Source organism: Apus apus, chromosome 1 (genome assembly GCF_020740795.1).
Source record: "Apus apus isolate bApuApu2 chromosome 1, bApuApu2.pri.cur, whole genome shotgun sequence".
In the NCBI taxonomy this organism is placed as follows: domain Eukaryota; kingdom Metazoa; phylum Chordata; class Aves; order Apodiformes; family Apodidae; genus Apus; species Apus apus.
In genome coordinates, this window is record NC_067282.1 from 94,541,445 (window position 1) to 94,563,690 (window position 22,246).

A 22,246-nucleotide genomic window follows, 5' to 3' on the forward strand; every position below is an offset into this window, starting at 1 on the left:
ATAAGAACATACTTTTCCCCTAACCTTACATTGTCATTCAACTGAATTTGCTGCCTTGAGGGAAGTGTGTTTCTGTACAGAATTTGGTAAACAATATAGGGATGGTCTCAAGAAGATGAGGCTTTCTACCAGGGTAGCTACAAGGCCACGCTGCCCAGGGAAGGTGGGAAAGCAACTGGAAAGTGCTCCTTCCTGCACAAGCACTGCTCCTGGACTGAAGTGAGAGGCAGCAGCTGCCAAGAAAACTTTTATTCCCTTGCTGAGCACAGGGCAGGCAGTGCCCCGGTACATGAGGAGGGCTGGCATGAGGAGAGGAAACAAGCTGGAATTTTTCAGAGAAGCAGCAAGAGGAAATCATGACACTGCAAGTGGGAATCCATTGTTGGCACAGGCTGTGAGCTGCCCAGCCAGCACCACTCTTCTCCAAGGTCTGACCGCCCCGCCCGTGCCGATGTAGCCCGCGTGTATCGTCACAAAAAGTGCGGGTCTGCGCAATCTGCCGCGTGAGACAGGCCGTTCAGATACCAGTGCGTCACTCCTCCTCTTATCTGAGAACATTAGGCTTCAGCCTATTTCCATTACTATATTTGTCCTTTATTGTGTGCAAATACAGTAGGATTTTAATGACAGCGGAGTCACTTTAAATGCTGTTTGAAAGGCCAGAGAACACGATGTCTTATTTTCACCAGTCTAAGGCTATTTTTTTTTACAAGTGAACCATATTGCTTATACAGAACCAGAGCAAGTTTTTTATAAAGGCATTTTTTAAAGGATTGAATAGTTGCAATTGTTGGAGAAAGGTGCTTAGATACTGGATTAGGAATTTGCAGGATCAAAGTGGCAGTTAAGATGCCAGGGAACTCATCCAAATCACAACATAGCTGATATTCTTTAGGGAATACTGGGCTGTTTTGTATACGGCACTCTTGGCTCCAAGTAACTTAAAACCTGAAGAACTGAAATGATTGCAAATATCAGGCTAAATCTTGCAAGGTGTTGAGTGCCCACAACTCACGTTGGGCTGAATACTCTTTTACACTGTGGCCCTTTATGCTGGGATGCCAATGTCAAGGGCAGACAGTGGCAGTAAATGCCATTGGAGGCCCCTTTACAGTATTGGACCGTAGCAAAGTTGCTGAGGTGCAATTGGGCATTCGGCCCATTTTCCTGGCAATACTCAGCACCTCTCAGGAGCAGGCTGTCAGGGGAGTGGCTCTGGCAGGAAAGCTCAGTTATTTGTGATCTCGATTACACAGAAAATGTAGGGGATGGATTTGTGGGTGGTTTTTTGTTTTCTTTTTTTTTTAGCCTGTGAGAAGACATAGAGATTTCTGCTGGGTTAGTGTCCTTGAGACCTAGACTGCAAATACAGGGCATGAAATTCTCTCCATCCTCATTTTAGTGCCAGTCCTCAGGCTGAGTTCAATGAGGTGAGTGACTCACCTACATCTTTGCTGCACTGGAAGGTGCATCTAGCTGACTCCTGTCTTCTCTTGGGCTCTAGGTGAGGAACACCAGAGGCTTCTTTCTCCAGACTCAGTAACTGCTAAGGGAGCTGAATTTTCCCTTCAAGTTGCAGAGCTGGAAATGGAAAAGATGCCAGAGAACCAAATTATTTTTTTTTTCATATTGTTTACTTGGAATACTTAAATTTCTCTTTTAAAACATTATTTTAAATTTCTTATCTTTGGTTAAAAGTTTAAAGAGGACAAAAAGTGTGAAAATTAAAAGCCATGAGTAAACTTTTTTCCAATATTTTCTTTGAGAAAACTAATTTTTGTTTTAATGGTACAAAAAAAATGTCATTCTAGTTCTGATTCTGCTGTCAAAGCAAGATAATATGGTTTGGACTTTTTTCCATTATATTTAATAGTATTAATATTGCTTCACCACAATGGGGTAAGTAGGGCTTCTGAGGAGACTATAATAGCTTTTGTCTTTAATTAGACCAATTACATGTTTGGGAAAGAGGCAAAGATGGAAAAATTACGATTTTTGAATTTTTAAAAAGACGTATGTAATCATGGTCTCAGTTTTAAAACTTCTAGAAATCTTTTCTCAAATAAATCAGTGGAAGCTCTTATTGCTTTCTTGTTACTTAAGATGCTGGGGTTTGGGAATTTTTGAGGATTTTTTTTACCTGAATAGTGATGAACTTGGTGTTCTAGAAGTTGACAATTGATTTTAGAGAGAATTATACAGAATTTAATGCATCTGTAAGAGTAAAGAAACTATTGAAATATAGTTGTTGTATGCACATTCATTAAAAGTTTGGCTAGTAGTGGAAGAATTAGAAAACAGATTTTCTTTGATTGTAGTATATTGGGTTGTCATAAAACCCATGGGAGAAAAGTGAGCTTGAGTCTAATTTCCATGGACGAGAGATAAGGAAGGATATTGCTTCATTTGTGGACTGGTATTTTCTATCCTTCATCTCTCCTATCCCTCACTTCTCTTCCTCTTCACCCACATTTTCTGCTTCAAGATAGATTTCAGTCCAGTGTGACGAAGTTGCAGAGATCTCAAAGCCTTGAATTATAGATGAGGAAAGCCTTTGAACTGAATTACTCCTAGTAGTTTCCATTGCAATGGGTAATTTGTAATGGTCGAAGGTAGCAGCCTGTGTGTTTCCATTAAAGTATTCTGCAGAACAGACAGGAGGGCAGTAGAAGGTTAGATTTATAACTATTTGTGGTGATAAGTAAAGTCCTGGGTAAAGAGACAATACCCAATGAAATGCAAATCGGAAAAGCAGCTGTCACTTGCTCTGCTGCTCATGGACTTGCTTATTAGAAGATGCGAATAGATGGTACAGGTGGAGAGCTGCATAGAGATCGTAGCTCTCCCTCTCCTGGTAGCACCAACAATCGCTTCAGCAAATAAAATACTCCATGTGTCTTACTTCTGAGTTCCTGTCCACCACTTACGGACCGTGTTTTCCCTCTTATCCTAGCATCTGATTTGGTGGTACAGAAAGCATCACTTTTATTATCACTTGTGTGAAACACAACTGCCTAGGAGCCCAGAAGTCCAAAGTGTCAGTTTAGTTTGAGGTGTAAGGAATGCCTCGGCCAGCTGGAATGCAAGAGTCTAGCCCCCAAAACCAAGTGAGAGTGTAATAGCCCTTCTGACTTCAGCAAATGTGCCCTGGGATTGTTAGCAACCATGACTGGCAAGGGCCTGAGCCTATTTGTTGTCTGTGAAGTGACATCTCTGACACAGTGCTGCTGCTGGAGTGCTGGTAGGGTCCTGACTCACTGCCACACGACCTCTTGTTCTCCAGACCTGAGCATTACTAGCATGTAAAGGTTGACCCATTCACAGAGCCATGTGGTGTGGCAGCGGGCCATGCGGGTAACCTTGACTTCAGTGCCCTTTCCAGAGACTGATTGTGGTTTTCTTATTATCTAACGAGCTTGTCATTTCCTGTACTAGTTGTAACAGAGCTGAATGTTTTCCAGGTTACCTAACCAAACTTCTGCAAAATCATACTGCCTATGCCTGCGATGGGGAACATTTGAGTCTGCACTGTCCTCGGCATTCAACAATAAGTGTTCAGTCAGCATTTTACGGGCAAGACTACCACATGTGTGGTACTGGGGAGCAGGAAACCAGAATGAGAGAACCCATAAACTGCGTGGCACCCACCTCTTTGCAGGTATCCCATGTAAAGGTTCTTAATGCACACTATATTTTTGAAGGTTTCTGTGCAGTGAGCTGTGCTGTGAGAAAATAGCAAGTGTTCACAGCATTGAATGAAGTGACATCATGGCTATGTCAGTTTACCATGAAAAGTATTACCACTGAAGGAATTCATCTGGCCAGCAGGGTATTACCATAGGATTGTAAAAACTTTGTTGATTGCCTTCTCTTTTTATAAGCCTTGCTTTGGAAACCCCATTCTCAAAGTTCGTTAAAATAATCAATTCCCTTCTAATCAAGGGCAGGTCAGGACTGAGCAAACCACTATTAATCCATCACACAGGCTCTCCTTGTCATCAGGAGAGGGTGTATACATTTGCCAGAGCTGTGTTACAAACCCCCTGAATAAGGTGGCATTCTCATTGGTGTTTGCCTAGTTGCATGCCTATCTTCACTCAGTGAAAAGGCATCACGACAGCTAAACAACAGCTCCTAAACACTTCTGCAGATATCTGCATTTCCATGAATACATTATTTTTATCAGTAATATCCTGTGGTTTGTTTGCTGGACACACTTACGTATAGCTTAAAATTATTTATACTTCATAAATTATTACTTTCTGCTGTGGAGAGTTTTGTAACAAGGCTTAGAAGGTTTGACCTACGCTGTCAAAAGCTTGTTTCATCACTGTTAAGCCACACTCAGTAAATCACTGCAAAAGTTACTAGTTAGTGGAATCTCAACGTGTTCTATTAGTGAAGCTGATGTAAATGCTCTAGAGAAGCTTTAATGAAGCCTGCAACATTTGTGCTTGCAGCTGACACATTGCTTCTTTACAACAGGGAACGTCATTTGCCACCACCAGTGAGTTGAAGAGTTGTACCGAGTGGTTTGGCAGCAATATCCTCTCTCCAGAAACAATATTAGCGCAGTTTTGTGAGTACGACTTGCCCATGCTGTACTGCAACTTCTAAAGACATTCCAGACATGACCTATGGGCCATGTGAAAGTACAGCTCTCCACCAGAAACAGCAGGCCAGATGCATCCTTGATGTCATTTTGCTGAGTACAGTGAAGTGACACCAATGATTATTTTGGGCTTGTGAGTGTCTTTGTGAGGTCTCCATGGGCCGTTATTTCCCCTTGAAGATAATAAACGCAGCATAGAATAACTTGTATAAGCTATCATCATAATTCAAGCACTGTTACTGATCAAAGGCATGAAGGCATTTTGACGAGGTCACGAATGTGAGAGATAGGAATGCTCTGCATCTTGGAGAGTTCCAGTTGTGTCACGGAGAAGAGACACATCCTGTAAACTGATGTCTTAGGCAAAAGCAGCAGTGATCTCATTCCTCCTCCCCTTCTTTTTGGAACTGCATCTGCAGTCTGCATAACCGGGTCTGATGCTACCCTGCAGTTGGGAGGAAGCACAATAGACATTTTTTACAGTGACCTCCAATTAAAAGGATCACTGCAAAGTTAGATCTGTCTGGAGATATTTACAGCCCAATTCTATCTCGTTACGAGTATAACTGTTTACTTTTGTGGTTGCATGTTTTCACACATTATTATGCATTATGCCTATAGAAAATGCAACTGTTGTTTGCATTAAGTAGGAGAAAATACAAACAGATAGAAAATGCAACTGCTGTTTGCATCAAGTAGGAGAAAATACAAACAGATGCACAGGAGATGATTTAGCTCAGGTGCAAACAGAAGGTGACTCAGTAGGGAACAGCTATCTCCACTTGCTAAAGATGTAGCTCTATTTCACTAGCCTGTTCCAGGACCATTCCAATTAAGGAAGCATTATTTGTTTGACTTGCAACCCTGTCAAATAATGGACTGATAAAATTAAGTCTGCTGTACTTTTCCTTCCCTTTTAAATTCTTCAGAGTGCACTTAATGCTCAAAAAGAGTTGGACACGAGTCCTCTTCCTCTACCAATGGGAACAGAAAGGCAACAGTGTTACGGAATCTCTGCAGTGCTGCCAATATGTATCATTTCTGCTTGGGAGGGATGGCTTCCAGGGATGACAGGAGGGATTCAGCTACTGTCAACTCAGCCTGGAAACAAGGGGGCAGCTTGTGCTATCACAGTGGTAAATTTGTGATTTGGCCTCTTGATATGACTGAGACCCCTTCTGATGAGAAACATGGCAAAAAATCCCATAGATTTTACAGAAGTACCTAAAGCCATCAGAGAATGGTATCTAACAGTTACTCCTGTTAAGAGTGGGGTGTCCAATGACAACGCCCTCCTTTATCACAGCCTGCTGTGATTTTAAACATCAAGAACCCTGGGCACAACAACACAACAAAAATAGTGTATGAAAACTTTGAAAGTGGATAGGAATAAGTACATTGCTGCATTTAAACTGGTTTTTTTTAGGTGCTTTGTCTTGTGGCTGTGTTAAAAACTGGACTCAGACCCATCTTGGGCAGTGTCTTCTATAGCTACAGCTCTGAAACCACTGATGAGGTGGGAACAGCAATGTGAGCACTAGGAGCACTGAGTCCTTTTCCTGAACTGGGAGAGGGTCCATATAACCCTTTGCGTATAACATTTCTGACTTTTTTGTTATCCTTTTTTTTCCAGTCGCAGTGAAACTGCACAGTAAGAACCATGATATATTGCTGGACCAAAAAATCTAGGGTAGATTTATTGTTACAAGAGCATAAAACAAACAAACAAACAAACAAACCAAACAAAAGGCAAGCAGGCTGGAATTAATTCAAGTGGCAAGTTAAGTAAATATCTGATAATGTGTGTAACTGCAAGCAAGAAATAAGTGCCCCTTAAGCAGGAGGTCCTATATGTGGGTTGAAGCTCGGGTTGTGTTTAAGTGTCACTAAGCACACAGAGTCCTTAGTCAGAATTCTTTCAAGTGAAGGTATTACAGAGCACGATCTGGTAAATTTCAGTGGATTGAGGTGAAATGGTTAAAAAGACATCCTTCTGTGTTACCATGCTTTACCTGGATGCTGCACTCCCATAAATGCTACCAGGAGTGTGTGAGTGCCTTAAGCACATCAGAGAAGAGGCAGGAGGCTGGTTGTGTTCCCACTTGCTCTTGGCTCTGCAGAGTCCCAAGCATCACTGGGGCTGTGGTGGCACATGGGGAGATCTGGCTGACAGGCTGGGGGCAGAGGGAACAGTGACAAACAAGAGCAAACCGGTAACATCCTAGGTTGCTGTCAGCATCGTGATGGTGAATGTGTTCCCATAAACTTGGCCGTGACTCAAAGTCCAGTAGAGATGTGGCCTAAATCTAGTGATACAGATGTTTCTTATACTTTATAGCCAAAAAGTTGCATAGGAATGATTTATCTCCTGTATATAACAAAGTATAACCAAGTGTTCTTATTGCTGTATAGCTTCATACCTTGTTTTCAAGCCTCTCCTTTTTTGCCCATTGTTCTAGAAAGTGCTGGATGAATGCCAAAACCTGAGATCCTGCCAACTCCTTGTCAATAGTCGGGTTTTTGGACCTGATCTGTGTCCAGGGACCACTAAATTCCTCCTTGTCTCCTTTAAATGCAAACCTAGTAAGTAATCCACATCAGGCAAATGTGGTTTTGTGTGTGTTTTGTTGTTTGTTTTGGTTAAAATGCCACTGCACAAGGCTTTGCATAGATCCATGTGAAGTTTTGAGACTCTTAGATTAATAGTGAACTGGTGGGGTTTTTTTGCTTTACCTTAGCTCTCCATTGTGCTTACACCTTCAGTGTGCTTACTGCCAATTTAATGACCAGTGTAGTAAGGCAGAGTCAGATGTCAGACATCAGAATAGAAAGGAAGAATGTTTTGGAAATTATTTTTAAAGAGATGGCACTGATAATGTCCTATTAGAAAGACAGAGCTGAACAGCAGAAACAGATGCTTGGGCTAAGGATCCAGATGATGAAGTTGATATCATAATAAGAAATGTGCAGAAACACTTAAGGAGGTAGGACCAAAGCTTTCCAAGATCCTCTGGTACTACCTCCTATTTATAGAATAATGGCTGGAGAACACACATGTGGCTACCTATTACAGAATTTCACTGTAGAATCACCCATATTCTATGCAGGTAATAGACGTTGATATGTAAAGGGACAAATCCTGCCTCAAAGAGAATGGACTTTGTAAACATGAGGAAAGCGTAAGGAAGATTAAGACAATCATCATGAGGTTTCGTTTACTGGTCTTTTTAATTGTTTTTTTTCTTGTAGCTATTGCATATGAGAACAAGCCTCAGTAGCCCCAGGGGCTCAGCTTTTTTTGGCAGCTAATCCCCGGTGTGGCTGAAATTGGTCCCAAAGAAAATAGTTGAGTGATGATTTATGGATAGGTTCACCAGCCAACTCAGAAATACCATCCCACAACTAAAGGAGAAAGCACAAAGGAAATTTTCTTTAGTCAGAGCATTAAGATAGACATCATGGGTGAAACGGGAACAGGGATGGCAAGCAAACTCAAGGGCCAATTTATGGTATTGAAGTCAGAGCAGAGATAGGGGAATGGAGTAGGCAGATGTTACCTTTGGCAAAGCACTGACACAAGAACTCACAGGGATACTTACTGGGACAAACAGCAGGGGAAAAAGGTCTGAAATGTAGCATTTTTATGATCTGTTTTACTGTTTTATAATTTGAAGATATTTTTTACATATTAAAATGACTACATTATTAATAGTAAATGGATTTGAATGTCATAGCTGTGCCGGTGCCATTAAGAACCTCTTTTTACTAATCAAAAGTGGATTGAGTTGTTGTTCATTACTTCTGTAAGCTGCTTAAAATTTTCCCCCACTGGAACTGAGCTACTTTATACAATATTCTCTGTGGTCTGAATTTTACCAGAGCTGGTCAGAAGTGTATTTAACAGCAAGTGCTGCCTTCACACTTGAAATATAGTCCAGTTCCAGTGCAAATTACATGATTGGAAATATATATTTGTAGGTAAGATACTGATATTGTTAGGCTTGGCTGTGGAAAACATCCTTATGCAAGAAATACCTTGTGTATTACTTTAAGTGTATTTTACAGTCTCCTTGCCTTCAAGTAAGCACATAAGCAATTGCCTGAATCCCTTAGTTTTTAGTCTGTTTGGAAATATCATTGCTGTGCCTCTGCAGAGAACTCTGTTTTATTCTTACTCTTGTATTACACCATTTGCAGATCTTTTTCTGTTGCTGGTACTTCCACAGCCTCTCCCACAACCACGGAGCACAGCTGTACAGAGACAGAGCCCAGCTTTAGGCTGTCAGGCCCTGGGCTGGAGCCTCCATTATCTTGGCATGATCCTCATGGTGTTTGGTATGGCAGGTGCTTCTGTGGAAGTAACAATCTGCAGCACATCGAGTATTTTTTAAAATCACTCTTTTTAGACTCACACTTCTGACTGCTAATGAGAAGAAATAGAAGAAACTGGACTATTGCCAAGAACATTAACCTTTTTTTGTTTTTTTTAAATCTGTTCTATTCTAAATGAAACAATAATGTTTTCTTTATTGAACAGATAGAAGGTTTTTTCTCTCCAGTTCCCCTAGCACCAACACCCACACTCCACTCCACTCACAGGGATACTACACAGTAACAATAAGGTTTCCCTTTTCTCCCGCTCAGCTCAGGAATCTCCTTTTCCTGTTTTCACATTTTTGGAAGACAAAAACAAAAACAAAAAAAAAAAAAAAAAAAAAAACAAAAAAAAAAAAAAAAAAAAAAACAAAAAAAAGAAAACTGAGCAGAATAAACTCTTCTCCCCGACCTTATCTGCATTAAAAAGGTTTGCCACCATACCTAGAGCAGGAAGATTTGAGCTGTAAAATGCTGCAAGCAGAGCAGCTGCTTAAACCAGCAAATGACCTCCTTGGCCAGATGGCAGATTTTAACCAGTTCTCTAAGAGGGATAAACCATGCTGTCTGGAAGATGATCTCACTGGCTTCCCCACCTCTGTCCTGAGAGCACTGCCAGTGTGCCTGTGCCAACTGAGAAAAGGAGGGCATGTATTTTTCTCAGGCTCCTGATTCACATGGCTTTGTCAGCAAAAGCTTCAAATGAGCCTTTGCTGGATAGTCACGCCCAGGGAAACCCACTGACCTTGGTGGAGCCACGCAAACATAGCTGAGAGTGCTGTCTGGCTCAGGATACGCAGCCCATCCCCGTGCTTTTGTGTCCCCCCATTCTTGGGTACTCACTCGGTGCTGTGTGTGGTGGCACTGGGTGATGCCAGCCATCCCCATGATTGATGAGTGGTCAGAGGCTCTCAGCACTCAGGCAGGCATCTGAAGTAGGCGTAGCATGCAATATTGTCCCAGGCAGAGACAAAAGGAAGGGATGAGGCTTCTCCTATTGAGCAGTGCTGGAAAGCAAGCCAAGAAATCAGGCAGGAAAGGGGGAGGCTGTTCCACTGGGAGAGGAGATTGGCAAAAGTTAACTTTTTAGTTCCTTTCAAAGAGGAGCCAGAGGCTTTAAATAGTCATATGGGAGCAATTAAGGTGGAGGAAACACTCTGCTTTGCTATTGGCTTTGTTTCTGGTTGCAGTAGTGCCACATAACCACTTGCAACAGAACTTGCAGAAAAGCTGTTTTCTGTCATGCTGCTATTTGCTATTAACAGTCAAGCCAAGTAAATTGCCTCATGCTACCTTATTGTTATTTGCTTCTATTTTAGCTGAATACAAAACCAAATCAGCATGTGAAAACCAGGAACTGAAACTCCACTGTCAGGAGTCCAAGTTCCTTATCATCTACTCTGCTACTTACGGCAGATGGGCACGTGAGGAGAACATCTGCTCAACAGAAGTGGAGCGCGTCCCCCCTTTCGGTATGTTTTTACTGTGGTTATAGACCTTCTCCAAGCAGGTGCACAGAGAAGATGGGAAACAAATGGGGAGAAAACTTCAGGTGCAAGAGCAACGGCATTTTGAAAGTACCAGTGATTGAAAGAAAAGAGAGATTATTTCTGATACTCTAACAAATTGCCCAATATGAGAGAAGCGTAGAGTAAGAAATGCAGCAAAGTCATAAACTTTCATCTAGTTCAAAACTCTGATTTTGTTGGCTGTCTTGATGTGTACTAAATGTCATCTATTTAACTCTCTTCTTTCTCCAACTTCTGCCAATGATTAGGTAACCTAGTGTCACAACATCTTGTCTTACTGTTACCTTCTTCTCTGATCTCTGTTTCTGCCAGCTCTTCCTTGTATTAAATGCAGACTGTAAGGCAGGGACATAGGTTAAGTTACATTGCTTTAAGTGTTGTTGTATGACCAGTCTCCAAGACTGTGGTAGTATACTAGAAAATTAAATGTGCTGGTGACCTCTCTGACACCAAGTTCAGCAGGAGGGAATGTCCTATGTATGTAGTACTTAACTCTTACCCTCCAAAGCAGGATGCCTACATACAGACTGCTTCTTGGGGCAGCTCCCTGGCCTGTGCTATCTCCTCAGCTGGGATGGGGAGCTGTTGAGAGGGTGCTACTAGCCTGTGCCAGATGAGTGCAAGGACCAAACTTGTTAGAGTGGAGCACTGTTTTGCAGTGCCAGAAGTATGTCCTCTCACTTCTCATCTACTAGTGCAGGGGCATCCTGATTTATATGAATATATTACATTAATGTCACCAGATTAGTAATTAACACACAAACAATATCTTCATGTTGGTATAATATTACCTTGGTCAGACTGTGAACACTTTCAAGCACAGACCATTCCCTTTGGAACAGGTAAAAGAACCCAAAGCTTCGTAAGTACTTGTGTGGTCTACACTGATAACCAGTCATTGACTTCACTGTATAGTCTCAGCTGGTGTACTAATTATGATTTATGACTCATGACTCACTTTTATTGCAAAATATTTAAATTTACAGTAGCTGTGATTGTGAGGGTGCTTGATGCTTGCATGAATTATATGTTCAGTGGCTGACACTGAAGGAAGGTATGAAGATAAATTTTAATGCTGTGGAGGATGCCAGCACAAGATACATGTGCTGTTCCCATTCCTTAATGCCACACAGAAAAGGACTTCCACGACTGATGCCAACCCTGTGCAAAGACTGAACTTGAGTCCTGAGAAACATGTTACTAGTGAAATCTAGAGAAAGCGTCTCTGAACATTAAGAAGAGATCAATAATTTGTCTCAAAAGCCATTTGTCTGCAAGCCAATGTTTCTATTTAGTTGCGTAGATACTATTAAAAATTTATTGGCTGAAAATTGTAATCTGTTCTTAGACGAGAATCTGTTCAAAACTACCAGGTCCGTTTCACACTGGCTAATTTCTGTGGTTCTTCACACAGACTTAGCTCTGCCTATTTGGAGGAAACATTTTTTAGCAGGCTTCTGACAGACCCATACATCCTTCATGATGGAGACATTAGTGTTGGCACATCATTCACCTCTGGAAATCACTCACTCGCCTCTAGTGTCAGCACTTACAGTTCACAGATCAGAATACTTCAACCCCTTCTTACTGGATGAAGTTTCCCAGTAGAAAGAGATAAAGAATTTGCAACCGCAACAAACTCTCTGGTGTGGCCCCCTGCCTATGAGCCCCTCTTGAGCAACACCGTGGCTGTTGCTGGTTTTGTGTTCTATAAAGCAACCTAAAACTGTGGCAATAGGAAAGAGCACAGAACCTGAGACAACATAAGGTGGATCTATAGAAGGTAGATCTTTGTGCAGATTTCTCATTACTTAATGAAAGTGCTTGGCCCCTTCCTGCATGGCACCAGTAACCCTCTGCAGTGAGTATAAATTTCAAAAGCACCTTTGTGGCTTGGGAGTACACCCTCAGTTACCTCAAAAGAATTAGCACTAAGGAGCCAAATCCACTTGACTCCACATCAATCAATCTTGAGCTCAAATCTTATTTTTGTGGTTATTTATGCATATACAGATGTGAGTGGGTGCATTATTAGACTTTTTAAGTGCCTGTGTACCTTTCTGTCGGAGTTAGAAATGGTAATTTCTGTGTCAATGTGATTTTAATAATTTGAGACAATTTAGAAAACATGCTTCAGCTGCTCTTAGTTGCTGAATCAGAGCCTACATACACGTAGATGTTTGCACCAAAAGCTGAATCGGCTCCAGCTCCCATCCAATTCCTGTTTATACCCACATTTGTGCATCTCAGCCTAAAGGCAGTGCTTGAGCCTTCCCATTTCTTTCACTGCATCACAGGGAAACTGTGAGGTGGTTCTTTTTGGTACTGTGCAGAAGAGATCTGTAAGTCCTAGTGACAAGTATAGGAAGTCTCTTGAGCTCAAGAGTTTGGCATCTATCCATACTTGATAAGGGCCTGCTAGGAGTACTAGGTATTGAATAAATTAGGAACCGTGCTAGATTTTTATGACCTTATGTTACATGTAATATATCTGAAAATAAATTAATGACAAACAGCAGATTTGGACTGAGGCAGATGTATTCTGAGCTATCACTTTTCTGGGAACAGTCTATCAAATTAACTGACAGATGTTTGGAGCTTTGCTTCAAAGGGAACACAGGAAAACACAACATTTCTTCAGCTGAAAGGCCAAAAGTATGTAAGAAATAGAGTATATAAATCCATCTCTGGTATTGGTGATATCTGTGCGGCTTTGGAGCACTTGTAGGATCCTGAGCCTCAACTCAACATTTAGCATGACTGCATCCTCTTGGAACTAGTTTTCTGAGCCAGTTTAATACTGTAAATCAGGTGCTATTTTCAATATAGAGGAGGAGGAAGGGCAAGGGCACCATGGTGTTGTCTCTGTTAGATAAAGCCTTAACAGTAGAGTTGTCCTCTGGTCTGGTTGAGTCTTGCTGACCCCAGGCAATGAAACAGCTTTAGCATGAAACAAAGCCAGCTGAAAAGCCCACACAGGATGGGTTATGGGAAACAGACATTCAAGTCCCTGTTCTGATATAGAGAGGATTTGAATCTGCTTAAAGATTTGAACAACTGAGTACCAGAAATTCTTTCATGTGTACCTTGTCTCATAAGACACCAATACAACTGATACCTAGTTATATGTGTAACTGGCACAAAATGTCAATTTCATAATGTCTCTTGCTTTTCTTAAAAAAATGACCAGAAACAAAGAGCTGTGCTTAGAACAACTCGTCTTCTTTGATGCAGTTTGGGAGAGGATTTGCCAAAGGATGTGAAGATTCCATGTAAGATCACTATAAAACATTTTTCTTGGGTTTTGTCACTTTCACCATTGAACTTCAAATATGGTATTTTTTCATGTCTTTGGTCCTGCTCCCTGACTTGTCATCAGAGCCATTCATTCTGATGAGTGGTTGTCATTGCCCACTTCAAAGAATAGGGCATAAAATCTTGTCTCCAGGCTTTTTAGGATATTTTGCCTTCAGGAAAACTTCTTCTGCAAAGTATGCTGCTAGCATAAGTAGCAGAGTTTATTGAAGCACAAGGAATTATTTCCATTATAAGATGATTGCAGGAAAATAAAAAATCCGAACTGTGTCCTCCTTCTTCAGCTGTTCCAATGGCTGGCATTGTTAAGACTGTACAGAATTTACAGAAAGTAGCTTTCCTGTTTTACTAAAACATCACAAGAAAACGAAAACTTTTTTGGGTGCAGTTTTGTAGCAGATAGTTCTGCTTAGAGGCATCTATTGTGCCCAGCACCAAAGCAGGAGACTGTGGCAGTTTGTTCCTGTGAGAGTTGTTGTCTTTTCTGACATATTATCTCTCTTATATTTGTACTAACATGTGCATGAGGAAAGATAAAATTTACTGGCCAAAATAAGTTAAAAAGTTGTGCCAAGGCAGATTACCATAAAGAGTACAAGAAAGATTTGGATCAACAAACAGTTCTCAAATCATAAATTACGCTTGTTAATACATGAAAGTACTTGAAAGAAAGCTTGGTAGTGGGTCCCCTCTAGCTGCAACTTGCAAGCCAGAACACTAAAACATCCTTCCCAGAAATTTCACGTGGTTGTGCGTTGGTCAGATGTGCCTTTCCTCGAGCAGTAATGACCAGCAGAGCCCTGAATTGCAGATCTTAATTGCTGGAAGGCAGGGTCTTTTCCAGCACAGCCCTCTCTTTTACCTGTTCTCACGTTTGGGAGACTGAGAGGGAAGGTGAAGGATTCAGGCACTCATCACAGCTGGCACTGCGGCATGACATAGCCTGGGGCTGGCTTTTGTCCTAATCCCCTCTTCCTAGTGAAATGACATTCAGCTAAGAAGGCGGCGTGTTAGCAAGGCAAGAGAGGGAGATTTCCAAAATCCTGTAGCCGCTTCCCAGCCCAACAAGGTATCATGATTTTGTTATATAACAGTATTTTATGATACTGTGATTCCTCTTCTATTTTCTTTCTTTCTATTTTCCTCCTTTTTTTTTTTTTTTTTTTCTCCTTTCTGTATCAGTGTTGTGATTAATTCAAAGGGCCTACATCTCTTATTCACTAATAGTGACTGAGAAGCTTTTGATTTCTTTCTCTTACTAGGAGATGTATACTCCTCCTAGGGTGAGCCCATCCCTTACGTAAGTGTCTTGAGAGCAGATGTAAATGAAGTAAAAGAACAAAAATGGCTATAGGCAGATCTGGAAGTTAGTATATATTGAAGTTAGCAAAAAATTAGGAAATGCTGGATTTTGAAGTACAGACACTTCAGGAGCACTTAGTTGATTAACATAAACACTGAGCCCAGTCCTCTGCTGGGGGAAGAAGCAAGAGCTTGTCGCCCAGAGCTGCTGCAGAGAAGGCAACTAAGTCCTTTCTAGGCTGCAGGTACCTGCAGGCCTAGGCATGCCCTTCCACTCCTGACCATCATCTGTCTAGCATATATTTTCTAGCTAACTGTGGGGCTGATTTCAAGCACCACCCCTGTTGATAGTCATGCAGGTGGCAGGCTCCTGAATGGAAGAAACCTGGGCTGCAGAGCAGTTGCTTTTGTAACACAGCATAGGACCTCTTACAGACACACCAGGAAATAGCAAATGTGCTCCAGCTGTGAAGACAGAGGGTTGATGTGAGCAGGGTAGATGCAGGAGCACTGTTCTATAGCAGGACAAGGGCTCAGGGACATGGGGTGGGTTCACATCTCCCTTTACAACTTCTGCCACTAGTGCCTTGCCACTTTGGGTGTGGGAGACAAAACTCAACTGAAATTTAAATTAATAAAATTATTCAATTTTAATTCCACCACAAAAATAATTCAGTCAACTCTGACTGTGTACAGACAACAGATATGAAAAGTTTCTTGTCCTTGTCAGCCTAAGGAAACGGAGAAGCTTAGTAGCTGTTTTGGGCCCCAAAAGGTGCCAGTAGCAGCCAATCCACCACTTGGCCCCAAAAAATCTTGTCAAGACAAAGCTCCCCAAAGCAGGACAAGAAGCAGTTGTTTGAAGGGAAGAAGAGAGCAGCCACCATTTTTAGAGTCCAGTTAACTTCTGAGATCAACAAGGAAGGTCACAATTTGCTAAGCAGCTATTTGAAGTTGCTTGGAGCATGCTCAGATGCACATCACCTCATCCATTAATGTTTTCTTTACTAGCAATTTTGAGGTTTTCTTTGGTATAGGTATTTCTAGCTTAAATTTCTGACCTGTTTGGAAAAGTACATGTTGCACTCAAGTCTAAAATAAGCCAGGGAACTCCTGCCTGTGTACGTGCAGACCCAAATGGCACAAAACAAAGCAACCAGCAAAGAGAGTCTGGTTTCTGCTCCACCAGCAAGCATGGAGCTCCACTTGTCTCCTGCCCTTGGTGTCTGTGCTGGCAGAAGGATCCCCCACGCTGCATACACATGTGCAACAAGGAGAGAAAGACCAGGGGAGGGGGTTTGTGCAAAACACTTACAGACTGAATTCTGAACTCAGAGCTGCTTGTAAATAAAACCAAGCAGTGGGCTAATCTCATGCAGGCTACAGGGGCCTCACAACAGACACTGTGGTGAGAGGGAAAGAGAGGGTGCAGCTTTTCAGAAAGCCTTCGTGCTGTATTCACTTGTAAGGAATGGTCTGTGCTGGCAGTAAGTAGTATTTTTAGCTTATCATGCTGCCTTGTTTACTGACAATACTTGGACGTGGAATATAAAGCTATTTTATGCTAGAATCTGAGGTTTAAATGCCCTTTTCTGATGCATAGGCAGGACTCTGTGTTCCATGCTCTTGCATAAATTACCATAGTATTATGGTAACTTTCTTTAGGAGTATGCAGCCATAGCTTGCTCCAAACTTCCCAGTTTCCCCTTGTCAGTTCTTATCCCCAGAGCTGATATTTGGGCTCCACAAAGCACAAGCCATCCTGATTTGGTAGTGTGAAATCTTTTCTTTCAATTGACTTTAAAAGCAAGCTCCTTATTCTTTTGTGAGTGGGCATAGCCCAGAAAGCATGAAACAGTGTAAGCCAGCAGTTTGGGATGAAAACAGGAAGCAGCCGGGCTCCAGTACTGGAGTGACGCGTTGTGGAGAGGCTTCTTTTTTGGGTGCCCTGGCCCTTCACCAGCATGTTACTTTTTATGTCATACAGATCTACCATCCTTTACATACCATGTCTTGAGTCTCATCCTGTGCATAGTGATGAGGGAGAAGGTGGCAATTAATTAGTAACGTTTGGTGAGGGTGGGACAGAATTCTGTTGCCAGAGCTTGGCACAACTTGCTCGGTCCGTCTCTGGCTGCTCCATCACCTACAGGTCTTGTGTGGCAGGAGGGAAAGAAAGGGAGGGAAAGCTCCTTCTGTCTGAACTGAGGGAAGCTTTAAGAAACCAGAAGACAAATTGCTTCTCATTAAAGCCTGCATGATTTATGGTGTGTAATTTGCATGCCAAAACTTTCCTAAACAAAGCTAATTAGGGAGCTGAAAGAGCCCTTCCTCCAGAAACAAGCCTTTCTACTCTAACCGTTAAATCGCTACAGTCAGATGTGATAGTTTATTACCACATTAAGAACCTCTTCTTGACACCCGTATCTCCATGTCATCCATAGAAGTGTCTGTTTCAAAGGATCCACCAACAGTCTTGTTGTGTAGCAGGCGACTATGGGAGAAGAGCGTGGAGAATGGAGTGTTTTCCCAGCCACACATCGCTGCCTGTTCCGCCACTACTGGTGGATGCCACCAGCCTTCTACAATGCCAGGAAAGACCCTTTCAAGAGGCAGTTTATTTTAAATGTATGGTACCAATCTAGCAAGCCCTATAAACTTGTGGCTTAAACATTACTTAGTCAGAAAGAAGACACATTGCACATTTATGTTCATCTCCTGACTGGCGATTTCTTCAGGACCATTCAGTGGGGCCATTCACTCATTTACTCCGTGTGCAGGACTGACTGAATCCTCTGCTCATTCAGACACTGCAATAAGGTGTTTGACCAGAAGGAGGATAAATTATGCCTAGTATGAGTTTGGTGTTGCTGCAGCTGGATTGCTGTCAGACCCAAGCAAGTCTGGCTGAAACTAGCTTGAAAGTTTCTTCAGCCCACACGGAGTCCTCTGGCTTCAGTGCAGACACACTTCTGTAATGTCTGCTTGTGGGAGATTGCACAGGTGAAGCTGCAGACATTTAATAAGTGGCCTTTGGTACTGAGTACACAGAATTCCTCCAAGCTGAACTCATTGTTCAGCTGGCATTGTAGCTGCCAGGAGAGCTAGTGGGGAGATAGCAGGACTCACATAAACTGCAGAGAAAAAAATTGAGCATTTCTTGACTGAACCACTAAAAGCCAACATTTTCTTAGATGACAGGAAGCTGTTAAATAGGGGGGTTTTGTTACAGATCTTTCCAGTTAACTTCTATTGCTGTCCTGAAAAAGCGAGCCCACCTCGGTTTGCATTTGCTCACCTGTGACAGCAGGCAAGCCTTGGGAAGTTCTCCAGAAACTGGCCTGCCAAGAGCCTGCAGGCATATGACGACTAGCTCATCAGGTAGAGGAGCCAAAGCCAACATGAATCTAAATGATAAGGAACTATTAACTCCCACAGAAACATGAGCAAACACCTACCAAAGGCAAAAAGAAACATGTACTCACTGTATCACTGAATTTATAGAAAATCATGAGCCAAACAGCCTCCTGTTTTTTAAGACACTGTGAGTAGCTCCAAGGGCAGGATATTTTGTAGAAAACATAATTCAGTTTGCCAGATTGCTTTTGTGCTCCCAATCCATTCATTTATGAGTCACCTGATAGTTCCTCCTGATATTCTTCAGTCGTTTTAGTACTTGCCAAAATAAGCTGCTTGGCTGCCTAAAACGTCCACCCAAATATAGCTTTGCTCATCTAAAATTGCCAGAGAGGGAAACTAGAACATCTGAGTTCCTTAATCAGCACTACCCAATATTTTATGTCAGCCTTCTATGCCTGCCCAGCAGCTTCCCAGGACACACAGGCATTAGTATTTTAGATCTCTGAAAAGTCAAAGGAGTAGTTGCTTTCCCAAGAATCTGTGTCCAGAGGTAACCTGTGAGTCCTCTGTCAAGCGTATCAGCCCAGTATCTCCCAATGGCTCTGCTCAAGTATATGACTTATTTAGTGCTGGTGTCAGGGGATTATCTCTAAAAATAATAAATCTGACCCATTTTCACATATTAAATGTCAGTCTTCTGTGTCAAGAGCATCAGTCTCAAACCTCTTCTTTCTTTTCAAATAAGACCGATGTAGGAAATCTTTGGTGTTTCTTTGCAAACAGTTTCTTTCTCCTTCCTCTAAAGAGACACAAATGAGCTTCAGCAATTGGAAGGTGACAAGATACTGCCCTTGACTGAGTTTTGTTATAGGAAGGACTGTTTTAATGCCCAGGGAAATATGTTTTCAGACCTCTAGAGTGTTCCTGCATCAGGAGACTAGAGTGAGAAATATCTGTCGTCCACAGAAAGTCCAAAATACATGAGGCAACACTGGAAGCACACAGCTTCAGAAAATTACTTCAGACTCCAGACTTGTCAATTCTGTGTGCTTTCTGTTTAGAAACCAAAACTAAGGGGTGTTTTTACTTTGTGGGGAATTTAATCACATCTAGAGACATTATTTTTTTAAAGGAGATTTTTTTAAGGTTTGTCTGACACACACACTTCCCCACTCAAGTTATTTCAGCTGCAGTGGAAAATCCTGCTAATCAAGTGCTATTATTTTATAAATTGTGGTAGAAGGCATAAGTCCTGAGTACAGAAATCCCAATTCCAAGTGTAGGTGCTCACGCAGCAGGTTTTCATGCATGGTGCGTGCTTCTTGCTCAGCCCACAGGGAAGAGGTTCAGCAGTCTGGGCTCTTCATCTGCACAAAGTCAGGGGTAGTTTAGGCTGCTTTGAAAATTATTTGTGTTACCTCATGTAATGAGGGCATGAAGGCAGTGCAGTGTAGATGCAGTTGAGGTTGCTTTAGGCATGCAAACTTGGCTTGTGGTAGCAGTCTTCCTAGAACAGCCTGGAATTTGGCATGGGAGGAAGAAGCCAAATGTTACTCTGGTTAAATATTGAGCTCATTTTGACCTCTTTGCCACAGCAGAACAGCTCCTACTAGCAACAGGCATAATAAATCAAAAGCTACCTTCAATACACCAAACTTCACTGTAGCCCTAGCTGCTGCAACGCACAAAAATTGATCTTACCTGACTTGAACTGAAATTAGTCATCCAGTCAAATCATCTCAATAACCCAGAGACCAAGAGAAAGACCTGCAAACAGCATTGCACCTCCCTTTATTTACACATTCATCTTGAGATGGAATAGGTGGAGACCTGCTTGGATGTGCTTATTTTTTCCAAGTCAACAGGAAGGGAACATAGAGGTCTTATCGGGCACCTCATTTGAAGCTTGGCGTGAATCTTCCTGCAACCTTACTATGCACCTGGAAGTCAGCATGAGGTAGTTAGCTTGCTGCAAGTTCACTTTTTCATTGCAAGTGACTTCTTTGCATTGACAAATCTTAATATTAAATTCTGAAACTTTCTGCTTAGGCAGACATATGCCTGAAATCAATAGCAGATTTGTATCTCTAGTCATGGATGTAGCAACTAGCATTTCTGGTAACACCAGTGTTGTGTATTTATTGTATACGTTTTTCTTTCAGACTGTTTGTCTTACACGGCGCTAGAAGTTCTATCAAAAAGGTGTTATGGGAAGCAGAGATGCAAAGTAATTGTCACTAGCCGGGATTTTGGAAGTCCATGCCTACCTGGAGTGACAAAATACCTTAATGTCAGCTATGCATGTGGTAAGAGCAAATACATCATCATTTTCAAACCCTCATTCTGCTTGCAAAGCAAAACAATGCCAAGTGGTACACACATCTGGACACACACAAAGAAGTTTGTGACATAGCCATACAGGAACAACCAAAATGTGTGAACAGTCCCATGGGCAGAGCTGCATCTAATGTAAACCCTGCATTAAGGGTTTTTTTCCTATAAAAATGCCATTTACAATAAAATACAAAGTATGTGTTCTAATATATTGAGAAATACTATCAAAATAAGAGTGTGTTCTACAGAAATTATCTGCAACAGAGCTAGGAAAAATTACCTGGCATTACCTGCCATCAGTGCAGGTAAAGCAGTCCAGCATAATTGAAGCACTGTGTGCAAGCCCAGTCCTGAAATATGATTCACATGAGCACACCTACAGCCTTCAGCCTTGCAGAGAGATTTCCTTTCTCATGGGCAAAGTATCACTAAAATAAAGGTTTGAGGTTATACATCCCTTGAAGGACTGAAGCCTGCTCCAGCTCATTTCTCAGGCAAGAGGGAACAGTTTTCCATATTCTTCACCACAGACAAATATATTTACCTCAGGAGGAGAAAGCAGAATTCCCCACAACTCTTTTTTCTCAAAAGCAAAGGTCGTGGGACAGCAATAAAGGTGAGAGAAATAGTGGTTTCAGTACTTTACTACCTTCATTTGGTATTGCACATTTTTAGGAATGGCTGCTCATTTCTTAAGGTTCCAACAGATTTCCTCCACTTTCTGCTGCTGGTTAGCTGTGTGAGGGTCAGGGGTGATTGTCTCTGGCATGCCTCTGCTTCAGCCAAAGGATGTGTAAAAGCTTTTTCACCAAGTTACCACTCTGCTTACAGTGCACTGCTCAGAAAGCTGCCAGCCTTGCTTCTTTCTGGCTCTTTCAGGTCTGTGGGGAGTCACAGCAGTAGCTCCACAGGGACATATCACGGAGTCCTTTTGCTGCATCTCTAGTGAGTAGTGGTCAAAGGGCACAGGTTATCTGAGACGTGCTTTTGAGAGCACCAGTGTAGGATTGATTACCAGATCACCCTGCACCTGAAGATCAGAGGAAAATGAGCCCTCTCTGCTTCCCTGCTGACAGGAGAGATTTTCAGTCTCCCTGTGTGTTAGGGGTCAGGTGAGAGGCATTGCAGAAATTCAGCTTTATAGTGTTGAAGAGGGCTGGAGATCTGCCTTTTGCACTAATGCTTCGAATTATGCTGTTGCCTTCATGCTGTAGTAACTTTATGAATGAGTTAGTGGAATTCTCTTTAATTAGAGTAAGGATAATTATATCAGATTGTTCTTTTTTGCACATCTGTGTACTAGAAAACCAATGTATATTTGCTTGCAGGGAGGTTACATGTTCTGTTACTTAGTGGAGTGGTTTTGTGAAAACATGTGGGTAATAAATAGTGTTCTTGTGTGTTGCTGGCACAATTTGAA

At 41.9% G+C, this 22,246-nt stretch overlaps 1 protein-coding gene across 5 annotated transcripts in view; it reads left to right on the forward strand.

Annotated features, from left to right (window-relative positions):
• The window catches only part of EVA1C (eva-1 homolog C), a 40,275-nt gene that overhangs the window by 12,450 nt on the left and 5,579 nt on the right, over positions 1-22,246 (forward strand). For 3 of the 5 annotated variants that reach the window (XM_051640071.1, XM_051640079.1, XM_051640101.1), the window contains exons 2-5: positions 3,462-3,658; positions 7,072-7,195; positions 10,306-10,458; positions 20,655-20,798. In XM_051640071.1, coding sequence (XP_051496031.1) covers positions 3,462-3,658; positions 7,072-7,195; positions 10,306-10,458; positions 20,655-20,798 — 618 coding nt within the window. The remainder of the gene's footprint in view (positions 1-3,461; positions 3,659-7,071; positions 7,196-10,305; positions 10,459-20,654; positions 20,799-22,246) is intronic. The other 2 variants (XM_051640085.1, XM_051640093.1) reach the window with 1 other exon arrangement.